At 45.3% G+C, this 12,253-nt stretch overlaps 1 protein-coding gene across 1 annotated transcript; it reads left to right on the top strand.

Moving 5' to 3' along the window:
- The first annotated feature begins 2,822 nt into the window (after positions 1-2,822).
- Positions 2,823-9,164, top strand: CCN3 (cellular communication network factor 3). The gene is made up of 5 exons (XM_056333570.1): positions 2,823-3,090; positions 3,190-3,421; positions 3,728-3,979; positions 5,790-5,998; positions 7,977-9,164. Exons 1-5 carry the CDS (start codon positions 3,022-3,024, stop codon positions 8,271-8,273), a joined length of 1,059 nt encoding a protein of 352 aa, XP_056189545.1. The 5' UTR covers positions 2,823-3,021; the 3' UTR covers positions 8,274-9,164.
- Positions 9,165-12,253: the final 3,089 nt, after the last annotated feature.

Below are 12,253 nucleotides of genomic sequence, written 5' to 3'. Positions count from 1 at the left end.
AGAAGTGACACATTTAGGGTTATTAGCTCTGTGGAGGTAAGGATCTGAATAAAGATCTTTTCCAGACAACCATGCCAGAGATTTAGCCCAAGGCAGACTTATGGAAATCCAGAGTGAGAAATCTTTGAGTATAAAGGCTGATACTGGCCCATGCAGGAGCTCATACCAGCTGATGCTGACTTTGGGTATACACTCTCTGCAGTAAGTACAAAGCTGCATCCCTTCCAGAAAGAAATCTGAAAAGCACTTTGTGCCTTGACAATGTTTAAGTGCAGCATGAGACAGATTACCTGGCTTCCTTAAGCATTCACAGCCAATTCAGAGATGAATTTTAAAGCTAAGATTAGAGAACACTTCAGTGTCTGATCTCCTCCACAGCCCCTAGTTAGCATTTTACATACTTAGACAGGTTATGTCCCTACGGGTCAGAAATTACAGATTAATGACCTGTTTTCCTCTTGCTGCGTACCATGAAACGCTTTCCTTGCCTGCGACCCTGGTGCAGGAAAGCCCTTAAGTATATTCTTAATCTGCTCTGCTGCTGGACTCTGTTCCCGAATTTACGCCTCTCTACACTATTTTCTGACTGTGTCTCCCTGCAGAGTGAAGAGCAGAGGTTAATTTCTTTACATATTAGGAGGGATTACTCTTTGCAACATCTAGAGCCAAGGTGGTGGCCCAAATATTAAGTCACTCCTTTAAAAAAGCAAACCCAGAGAATCTAAAATATTTATTTGTACCTACTAATTTTATATCATCAATAAAAGCTATTCATTGCCAGCTGAGCCACCATGAAATTTCTCCAGCTGATCGTTCTTTATTCTGTGAGGAGTAATAAAGGGTACTTTCATATGGTAAGAAAAAGTATGTCACTCAAAAACGTTGTGAAACAAGTACAAACAAAAACTTTCACTTTTAGGAAGGTGAAACAGTATCCTAGAACTGGTAGTTCCAGTGGACTCCAAATTACGCACTCTTTGGAGGGAATGAAATGTCTGGGAAAAGGTATTTGGTCCTATCACCTTATTTTCAAAACTGGTATTTTATAAACAAAGGGGCCTTAATAAATTTATTAAATGCAATTAAAAGTTGGTGGGTTTTGGGTTTTTTTCAAATTAAGTACACTGGCAAATATTATTTTCATTTCTTTGATTCTCTGTGCACTTTTATGTGGTAAAACCTTTTTTGTAGACCAGAAGACATGTAGGAGTGGTATGCTAAGGTAATTTTCAGTGGCTGTGAATGATTATCAGTACTGAAAACCTCATCAGATTCACATACAGAGGGACAGACAAAAACAGATCTTCTATGTGCCTCTCTGGTTTACAGACCTGCTTCTGGGAAAACTGTAACAGCCATGCTTCTCTATGTAGCTATAGGAACAGCAAACGTTCATGCCTGGCCAAGAGCATTGGTCATTCTGTTCATAAGCAAGGTACAGTAAAAACCAGCTTTGTGCTGACTGCCTAAACCGGAGGCAAGAGGCAAAGCAGCAAGGGGAGAAAAAAAAAAATGGAGATGAGGAAGGTGAAATCATTTGTAAGGTAGTGGATGACTGAAATAACCACAAACCCATGTCCAAACTGCTAATAAGGTTTGAGCAACCCAGTGTTCCCCTTGTCTGGTCCCGCTGTCTTGTGAAGGAGAAAACAAAAGGCCAATATGTGACAAGAGATTATGTGTTTCTGCACCAGTGAAGTCTGCTTTCCCCAGAACGACAGGCTTCTCCAGAAACCCCGCTGTTGCCACACAGCATCAAGAAAGGAATGGTGACTTTTGTCCAAAACAAAACTTGTATCTGGCGATTTCTGTTTTTGTGCTGAGTATTGCTTTGGCATAGAGCTATAGCAGCTTTGTAAATTCATGAGTACCACTTGTGTCATGTCTTAAGCTTAAAAGACCTCTTGTTTTCACTAGTCTGTCTACAACTTTTGTTTATTTTTCAAATATTTTCTCTTTAACAAGCCACAACAGAATCCAGTGCATATTATCTGCCCCAGACAACCAGAGGTAGAGAATATCTGCACGCCAGCAAGACCCAAGAAGGCCTGCCTTGGGCAGAAGGCAATTCCTGACAAGCAAAACCCGTTAACAGATTTAGCCTCCCTTACGCTTGGCCTGAATCTGTTCTGCATGCACTAAAATAACTGCACAGCACAGAGCACTGGAGCTACTTCTCCCAAGCATTCCTGAGGCCTGACACGTCGGCTCTGCATCTCCCACGGCTGCACACGTCAGGCGGGCACTAGGGAGCCTGTTACCGCTCCAACTCATCGCGTTGCACAGAACATGGAGGGCTCCCTGGACAACTGCTGTCTCCCACCAGCCGATATACTCAAACCCCTCTGGTGACAAACAGTGCCCGTGACCTGAAACCGAAGAGTTTACTGGGGAGCGCACATCACCCCCACAGCTCCTTGTCTTCACGGGGTCCATTTGCCATCTCTGTAGTGCCCACAAAGCTCGAGGCCTCACACCAGGGCCAGAAGCCGTGTAGCCCTGAGAGGAGCTTGTGCTCTGGGAGCAGGTCGCAGCCACCGAGCGCTGCCCAGCCATATCGGTTGTGACAGAGACCACGGCGTAGCCCCCCAACAGCAGAGGCTTCCCTACAATCTACTACCGGCAGCACAGCTCACGTGGGAGACGCGAACAGGGCTGGTTATGGGGGGCGCAGTGGCGGGTTGAAGTTGGCAGCCCTGGCCCGGGGCCCGCGGGGCTCCGGCCCCCTCACCAGGGAACGCCCCCGGGTGCGGGCTCCCGCCCGGAGCGGGCTGGGCGGGCCGTGCGGGCCCGGCGGGGCTGGAGCAGCGGCTCGGCGCCGCCGGAGCAGGTGGCGGGAGGAGCAGGGGGCGCGCAGCGCCCGGCCCGGCTCCAGCTCCCCGCCTCCGGCCCGCTCTGCCCGCCGCGGGACGGGGGGGCGGCGGTGGAGGGGGGGGGGTCCCCGACGGCCTCTATATAAGCGGCTGCAATGGCTCTGCCGGCAGAGCCGAGCGGTGCGGCGGGGAGGCGGCGGCCGGGACCATGGCGACGGGCGGCGGGCAGGGCCTGCCAGCCCTGCTCCTCCTCCTCCTCCTCCTCCGGCTGAGCGAGGCAAGTGCGGGGCGCCCGGCGGGGCCGGCGGGTAGGGGGAGCCGGCGGCCGGGCCGGCCCTCCCGTGACCCGGCCCTCCGGGCCGTTTTGTCCCCGCAGGTGAGCGGCCGCGAGCCGGCGTGTCCCCGGCCCTGCGGCGGGCGCTGCCCGGCCGAGCCGCCGCGCTGCGCTCCGGGGGTGCCCGCCGTGCTGGACGGCTGCTCCTGCTGCCTGGTGTGCGCCCGGCAGCGCGGCGAGAGCTGCTCCCCGCTGCTGCCCTGCGACGAGAGCAGCGGCCTCTACTGCGACCGCGGCCCCGAGGACGGCGGCGGGGCCGCCGGCATCTGCATGGGTAGGCTGGCGGCGGGGGGGCGGGGGCCGCGGCCGCCGGGGCTGCGAGGCCGGCGCCCTCCCCGGGGCGGCGGGGAGACTCTGGGGGCCCGCCGCGGTGCCCCGGGGTGCCGCTGCCCGGCTGCGCGCCCCCTTCCCTCAGGGGACGCGTCGGGGCACCAGGGCTGCGGGCCGGGGCTGCCGCGGGCGGGGTGCGGGGAGCGGGGAGCGGCCGCCCAGGGCCGGCAGGGCCGCCTGCCGCGGCGCGTCGGGAGCGGGCGCCGGGTGCCCTCTGCCTCAGGGAAATCGCCTCCGCTTTTCCCGCTAGTGCTGGAGGGAGACAACTGCGTGTTCGACGGGATGATTTATCGCAACGGGGAGACGTTCCAGCCCAGCTGCAAGTACCAGTGCACCTGCCGAGACGGACAGATCGGCTGCCTGCCCCGCTGCAACCTGGACCTGCTGCTCCCCGGCCCCGACTGCCCTTTCCCCAGGAAAATTGAAGTCCCTGGAGAGTGCTGTGAGAAGTGGATCTGCGACCCGACAGATGAAGTGATTTTGGGAGGTTTTGCTATGGCTGGTGAGGAAACTAAAACTAATTAGCACAGTCAGTGTGAGGAGGAGGTGATACCATACTGGAAATACCCATGAGGTTGCCAAATTTAAGACACGCTTGTTTGTTTGGTCATTTTTTTCCTCATTTAGAGTCACTAGTAAGTATACCAGTGGTTGTGAGTAAAGGCAGAGCTCAACAGGTAAAAGAAAAGATATTCAAAGGATGAATTCAAAGGCAGTTAACTTGAGATAGTTCCCAAATCTGAACTTGCTCTTTATCTGGTACAGGGTAGTTCTGTGAGTGGGGTAAACCAGGGGCAAGCCTCCAAACGTTTCCCCACCACCACCAAAATCAAAGCTGCAGTCCTGCTAGTTGCTCTGCAAGAACACATTACATCATAAATACTATCTAACAGCTTAGTCTACAAGAGACTTTTTTTCCCCCCCCTAAATTCCCCTGCTATTACAAAGTGGTCGGTATGGTAGCTAAAATGCCAACAAATTCCTGCCTGTCTGTACTCGAGCTCTCATCATTATTATTGGCATTAAAAGCATTACAAAGTACTTGGAGAAGAGTGGTTATAAACACAGTGCGTGGATCTGAAAAAAATACATCCCATTCCAAAAGCAGAACTCATAAAGTGCTTTTGTGATTGAAACAAAATACGTAATATTTTCCCCCTGTTTCTTAGGGAATTATGTCTCCATCCCCTTTAAATTAGTCTAGTAGTTCAACATGAATTTTCATAAGCTACTTTTACAGAGAGTTGAGGACACTGCATTCTCTTCCAGTCACTGCTCTTTGTGGTCTTAAGCAGTTAGTTATGCTGAAACTCAGCTAATCCATTTGAAAAACAAGTAAGGAAGGATCCAGGAAGAAAAGCCCTAACAGCTTTTCAGAGTGCTATGAAGTGTCAGTTCTAAGGCACATAAAGTCTAAACAAAAAGCTTGCCACCTTTCTACTGTCTTTTCCTTTTCTTTGATTTGTCTGGCATTGACGGGCTAATCCGTAAAATGCCTACAGATGGATTATTTGCATTCTTTCTAGCAATGGCCATCCTTCTTTGGAGGCCACCTTTTTGGAGCTTTACCATGTAAAAGGCAGAAATGCTGTTGTAAAGGAGGTTAACAGCAAGAGCTGTGATTGACAGCTCAGTCGTGTTGCCTCATTCTGTTTACTCCTGTGATAACGGTGAAACCAAACGCTACACTTTACAATATTTGCATAATACAGCTTAACACTGCCATGGGGGCAGGACAACGATCAGAGTTGCCTATAGCTTTGAGTAGCTGTGATAACTCCTGGAAATCGTTTACTTCCTCCCTCCCCACCATCACACTGGCCTTAATCTGTCAATAATTGACAAGATTGGGTGACTTTATGACTCTCAGGGTAAAGGCCTTTACTTCCATGCTGTTTATTAGTTTAGATAAAACATTCAGCCTCTCTCGAGTCATATCTAATACAAATACTTCCATGACATATCTTTAAAACAGATTTGTGATGTATTTCCATTGTAAAGAGTGGAGAATAAAGAGTCGTTCCGAGTTCTAAACTGGCTGAAAAATTGGCAATAATTCTTCCAGCTGTGGACTTGAGTGAACCAAATCTAAATGCTTTGCTGATTACACTGATAGGCACCTTTCTGGTTTTAGATGTAGGGAGCTCATAAAAAGGCAACTTTTAAAATTCCTAAATCCTGTCAAAAGCATGTATTTTGGACCTTCTCTTGTCTTATGTGTTCCTTCCCAGATATGGCAGAGCTTTTATTTAGATACTGGCTTTTTGCATGAGGTTTTCTTGTAATAAAGTTCTGTGGGGTTTTGTCTCCAGCCTACAGGCAAGAGGCCACACTTGGGATCGATGTGTTGGATTCAAGTGCCAATTGTATTGAGCAGACAACAGAATGGAGTGCTTGTTCCAAAAGCTGTGGAATGGGTTTTTCCACCCGTGTTACCAACAGAAATGAACAGTGTGAGATGGTGAAGCAGACACGGCTCTGCATGATAAGACCCTGTGAAAATGAAGAGGCATCTGATAAGGTATGCTGCAAAGAATGGCAAGAGAGCAGAGTCTCTTTAGCTGTAATTCCAAGGTTGCAATATTATGGTCTAGAATGCTCCAGATGCAAATGTACATAAATGCACCTTTTAGCATATGTGCAGCAAGCCCAGCATTTTTTATAAGCATTAGACTTGGCATGTGCTGCCCCTCCAGCAGGTCAAGGGAGATGATTCTACCCCTCTACTCTGCTCTAGCGAGACCCCACCTGAAGTACTGCATCCAGCTCCAGGGCCTCCAATGTAAGAAGGACGTGGACCTGTTGGAGCGGGTTCAGAGGAGGGTTGTGAAGATGACCAGAGGGCTGGAGCACCTCTCCTGTGAAGACAGGCTGGGAGACTTGGGGTTCTTCAGCCTGGAGAAGATAAGGCTCCAGGGAGATCTTATTGCAGGTTTTCAGTACCTAAAGGAGGCTTATAAGAAAGATGGGGACAGACCTGTTGCCCTACAAAAGGGCAAGGAAAAGGGGTAATCATTTTAAAATAAAGAGGGTAGATTCAGACTAGATACAAGGAAGATTATTTTTTTTCAATGAGGGTGGTGAAACACTCGAACAGGTTGCCCAGAATGGCGGTAGATGCCCCATGCAAGGTCAGGTTGGACGGGGTTCTGAGCAACGTGATCTAGTTGTAATCACATCACAGGGTGGTTGGACCAGATGACCTTTAAAGGTCCCTTCCAACCCCAACTATTCTATGATAATCTGAGTCGTCCCAAAGAGACCAGATGTATTGCACGTGCAGACTATCTTGGCAGCTCATGCAGGCTAACTTCTCCCACAAATGCAATTGTACTAGCTGCATGTATACTTCAGAGTTGCTCCAGTCATGCATGGATATGTCAGACTTCTAGTCTGTTGGGCATCTGGAACTGCAGAGGAATGTGTGAAATCCTGCAAAATCTTCTTGGGTAAATTAAACCTTATTTTATGTTTACATTTATGATGCTTTTTCCAAAAGCAAATCCGACACTGACACTTCATGGCAATAAATGTGTATCTTGGGGAGCTGACTTTTTTGCTGCTTTTACACATCATGCAAGTGTTACTGTCAGGGAGAATAACATGTAGCTAGGTGAGAGGGCTATCACTTCATGTAATGTTCTGAGCGTCGGAAAGCATTGCTAAAGCCTTTGCTGAATATACTGTGGGGTTTTAACTATTGTGTTTTGAAAAGGATATAAAACATTTGGGAACAGTTGGGGAAACTAACAAGAATGATCAGAGGTCTAGAAGACATGTTCAACATGTTCAGCTAGGGGAGAATAGATTGAACTGAACTTTTTCTGAATGCAAGAGAACGGAGATATGTTCTCATAACTGTGTTCAGATATTGCAGCCTGTTCAGTCTGTGGGAGATACAAGAAAGGGTGAGTTTAGAATGCATAAAAATTAAGACATGAGTGAAAACCTTCCAAGCAGTAAGAACAGTGAATTGTTAGGATTGTCTGGGGCAGACATGGAGTCTCTTGTCACTGAAGACTTCCAGGGACAAGTTAGACAACCATCTGTTAAGAATAACATGGATAAAGCTCATCCTGCCTTGGGTCACAAGAATGGGCTATTTTGAGGTTCGTTTTAGCTCTCTTGTTTTCCCCTGAATCTAGTCCTGTAACCTGCTCATTTGGCTTCCTGGTTCTCTGATGGAACTACACTAGCCTGAGTTTTCCAGTGGAGTATAGTTTGATAATGAATGTTGGTTTGGCTTGTCTCAGATGATAAGAGTGGGCTTTAATTATTTATCATTTATTACTGGCCCAATAACACACTGGTGTGAAAGGACAGGTCTTGTAGGAGTTACCTGTAAGTAGCTACTGAAGTAGATGTAGAGTCTTAACACTGTTGAATGAGCAAAGACAAATTCCAGTCTTCAGAGTAGACCTGTATCCTTGCATGTCACTTTTTAACTGATATCTGTCTTATGCAATGATACATCTAATGTGTCCTTGTATTTCTTTTAGAAAGGAAAGAAATGTATCCGAACAAAGAAGTCTTTGAAAGCCGTTCGCTTTGAATACAGTAACTGCACTAGTGTGCAGGCATACAAACCTCGTTACTGTGGCCTCTGCAATGACGGGCGATGCTGTACCCCACACAACACCAAAACAATTCAAGTTGAGTTCCGCTGTCTTCAGGGCAAAGTCCTAAAAAAGCCAGTGATGTTGATCAACACCTGTGTCTGTCATAACAACTGTCCTCAGAGTAACAATGCTTTCTTCCAGCCGTTAGATCCGACATCTAGTGAAGCAAAAATATGAAAAGCATAAATTAGGTAGTGCAAAAGGTATAAATAGTTTATATAAAACTTGACCCACAATGAATGTAACAGTAGCACATGTAAAATATCTAAGATGTTTTTCGATACAGTCTAGGCGCTTTCTTTTTTCCTGTAGTTTATTAAATACCTCATTTTACATTTTTCCCCTACAAACGTCTTCTATTCACTTGAAGGAAACTTTGTACCTTGGACAGAGCCTTCTTTTTTTCTTGATGATGGCATACAGATTACAAAGTGAACAGCTAGACTTCCTCCTTGAGTTAAGGGGATCATGCCACGTGTTTCAGTAGCTGTAAGTCTGGTCTCTTTAAGAGTAATTAGATTCCTTGGGGAATGCATAATACTGTATCACATAAGCTTCCAGGTTCTTAACTTCACTTTGCGTATTGCGTATAAACACTTAAACAGTGGGGGTTTTCTCCATTCTAATGAAACTCTGTTTCTGATGACAGTAAAAATCTTACTGATGAAAGTGTTGCACTCCTGTGTCTTATAAAATACCTTCTGTCTATACCTCCGGCTTTCTGAGGATTAAGTTTGCCCATAGCCACTGCAGTGATACAACTAAGATCTCTTTTCCTGAAGCATAGCAGATTGATAGCTGACAGTAATTAGATTTCTCTTCGGTAACTTCACTAGCAGTCTAATCCAAAACCCACTAAAGTCAGTGTCTTAGGAGAACTTGGTTCTAACTGATGTGTGTCTGTAGATATAACTATTTGGATGCAAAAATAAAATTTCTGTAAATTCCTCTAAAATACTAACTGTATCATATGGTGCTTCATTTCTTAGAAAGGTGTATATGTAAATAGAAACTGTATATATTGTAATATAACTTTACTAAGTAAATAAACTTTATGTGATTCAAAATATTTTTTCCCAAAGTTGTTTTTCTTGAACTACCGACTTTTAACAGCTAAATGCAATGGGAAGAACAAGGGTCTGCCGACTCCTAAAATCAAAAGACCTTATTTTGTGATGTTCTTAGTGTACCTCATCCTGATCACTGCCCTAGCAGGTGTGCAGGAAAGGATGAATAATTTGTGAGACACTTATTAGAAGGGAGGTTTATTTCAGAGTAAGTTAGCCTGGGAGATAGGATGAGGTAAAGAAAGTTAAGTTTGGATGTGGTGTGAGCTGAGACATAGTGGTAGTGGGCAAGAATAATTAGGTGATTTGGACTTCAGGTTTGGGTCTGAAGTACTAACAAAGTATTTAGTTGGGTCTTGCATTTCAGCCTCACAAAAGCAGCCTGTGACCCTGCTTATGCTAGATATTGTATGGCAATATCCCCAAAGAATCTAGAGCCTGAGGGTGGCAGTTTCGTGTATGTTAAAACATGTATGTGACAGGATTGTGTGTCAAATAGGTCATAAGTACAATTGTGCAGACGTTCAGCTGCCTAGCCTGTGGGACCAAACTTAGCCTGGTGTGTGTCTCTCTGCGTTAGAGATACCAGGGCAGTAATTATGCCACAACCATTCTATGACCATGTGGTAGGAAACAACTCTCTCATGAGAAAAAAAAAAACCACAAAAACAAATCTCAGCATTTTTGGCCTAACGTCCCCTTTCTCTGGAGGAGCTGGCAACCTCCAGGTTGGGAATTCCTGAGGGGTACACACCCTTTCACACCCAAAGTCATTCATACTCGCGCACCAGCTTTTCATTGTTGCATTGCTTCTCCTTTATCCCTCTGCTTTCCCTTTATGTTACCTAGATTTTCACATAATGCCCTATGTTTTCCTTTTATCGGCTCATACACGCAAAGCACAAGCACCAGGGAGAAGCAGTTCAGCAAGCAGCTTCCGCTTTGCAGGCAAATTGAAGAGCTCGTCTGGGATATGAACCCACAACCCCTTGTGCATTAAGATCATCCATTACTCTTCAGTTTGTTGTTTTCTCCCCTCCAAAGGCAGGAATTTAATTTCTGATATTTTTGAAGAGGCATAAATCAGCTTCCTGCTGAGACACTTCTTGTGGATTGTCCATCGCTTCCTTTGAGAAGGGCACTAAGTGCACTATGGCGTATGAGTTCAATTCCAACTCAAGTAAGTGCTTTTCTCTATGGACATATCTCTGGCACTTTAAAGTACAGTCTCCGCTTCAGTACACCCAGTGCCAAAATGCCCCCTTATCACCTTCCCTAGTGGTGCTCTGTGTGATCTCCACGTCTTCAATCCATTTTGTAGAGAGGACAGTTGCATCATTATGAGCACTACAACCTTCACAGAAGAGAAGTGCTACAGTGTTCAAATCCTTGTCAGCTACCTTTATTTAACACCAGAATTATCGCAATCTCAATGTCTTCTTACAATACTGTAACATTTCAGCAGGAAAAATAGTTTTTGGAAAGGAACATAAATATTTCCTCTGGACAAAAGGAGCCAAAGATCTGAGACAGTTCTCCACTGTCTTTTAGACTATATACATAATAGCAATTCAGTGGCTATTTTTACCTCAACTCAGTTGATCCAGCTTTCCATCTGGTTATCAGTTTTGTTATATTCATTTAGATTTGTTTTACTTTAATATGGACAGTTACTAGTGTAGTCATTGGGCCAATTTCAGCCTGTTTCTGCACAAGGCCGTGGCACCAATTTAATTAAAACAGTGGTGTATCAAACCTGTGACATTTGTATAAGTAAACTCCAATGATACATTTCTGGTTTAGGACTCTTATTTTCCCAAACAAGCAAAGTTAAATTATTCAGATTGAGCAAAATTGAATTATTCATATGTCAGCAACTCATTTTCATGTCTCCGAGGATTCCCATCTGAGCGTTTCGGGAAACATCGCTTGATATTCAGTGTATGGGTCCATACAGCAATATGTACCCAGCATGACATGTTGATGGAACAAGCACAAAATATGCTGGTTGACTTGTTCATCCCCATACTCTCTGAACAAATTTACCTTTCCTTCGCTAGTACCAGTCAAGGACCGTCCCAAAAATAAGCTGATTAGAAAGCTTTTAAAAATTTATTTCTGCATTTAATTGAACAGCTTTTGGTGTTAGCAACTGGTAGGCCAGGTGCCACCTCCGATAAGTGATGCTGATGGCAGCCAGTGTTACCCCCTACAGCACATATGCCCAGGAGAGATGTCTGTAGCTACTTCCAGGACGGCTTCATGTCTAGGACGTCATTAAAGCAACATGCTTCTTGCATTTAATCTGCTTTGAATTTGTCTAATGCAGCAGTCAATGACATATTGCAGACATGTCTTCCTTGGCCTTCACTGGCTGTGTAAGGAGACCAGCTGTCAGCCTCCCAGCTGGTGCCTGACACTAGACTGAAAACCTCACCATGAGTAAATTTTTACAATTGATCATGGCTTCACCATTTCTGTTTTCTGGTATAATTCCAGGAGCAGTACAACAAAAACTTCAGGAAAATACAGAGTGTCACTATTTTTTTCTTTCTAGTCCAAGCTATAATTTGCCTTGACTCTATTTTTATTAATTTTTAGGTGTGTGGGGAGATGGACAGGAAGAAATTTAGTTACTGTTTCTAGTCCTGGTATTTATATCTTATGGCAAATCTGAACTTCATGAAATAACGTTGTCTTTCTCTCCCCTGACAGCTTACTACATTGGAATCCATTTTTCTTCTTAATTGTTTTTAAGCAATAATAAAATGATTCTTTGTACTAAAGCTTTCTGTATTAACTCTTGTTTCAAAAAGCCAGTCTAGTTACATCTACCATGCTAAATTTTGTGATGTGAGCTGTCTAGCGCAGGCACAAAATTCAGTGTGACCTGAGGGAAAATTCTGCTCCGATTTTTCCTATTACCAGTCCCAGTTTATGCATTACACAGGAACGGACACCTGTTCTATGGCTGGAGATACTACACTGGTATCAGTCAAGAGACCTACCATGCAGCTGTGAGAGGAACAGTTTGCTTGCAAATATCTAATACATACGGGTTTTATTTGTTCAAATCCCTGCAGTTAACAC

The sequence above is a fragment of the Falco biarmicus genome, chromosome 3 (assembly GCF_023638135.1).
Source record: "Falco biarmicus isolate bFalBia1 chromosome 3, bFalBia1.pri, whole genome shotgun sequence".
NCBI lineage: Eukaryota > Metazoa > Chordata > Aves > Falconiformes > Falconidae > Falco > Falco biarmicus.
This window is presented reverse-complemented; position numbering and strand designations above follow the sequence as displayed.

Excerpts from the sequence above, each read along its gene's own strand:
- CCN3 (XM_056333570.1), top strand. The coding sequence starts at position 3,022 with ATGGCGACGGGCGGCGGGCAGGGCCTGCCAGCCCTGCTCCTCCTCCTC. Across the intron at positions 3,422-3,727 it reads GGCCGCCGGCATCTGCATGG|TGCTGGAGGGAGACAACTGC; the intron begins GTAGGCTGGCGG and ends TTTTCCCGCTAG. Across the intron at positions 3,980-5,789 it reads GGGAGGTTTTGCTATGGCTG|CCTACAGGCAAGAGGCCACA; the intron begins GTGAGGAAACTA and ends TTTTGTCTCCAG.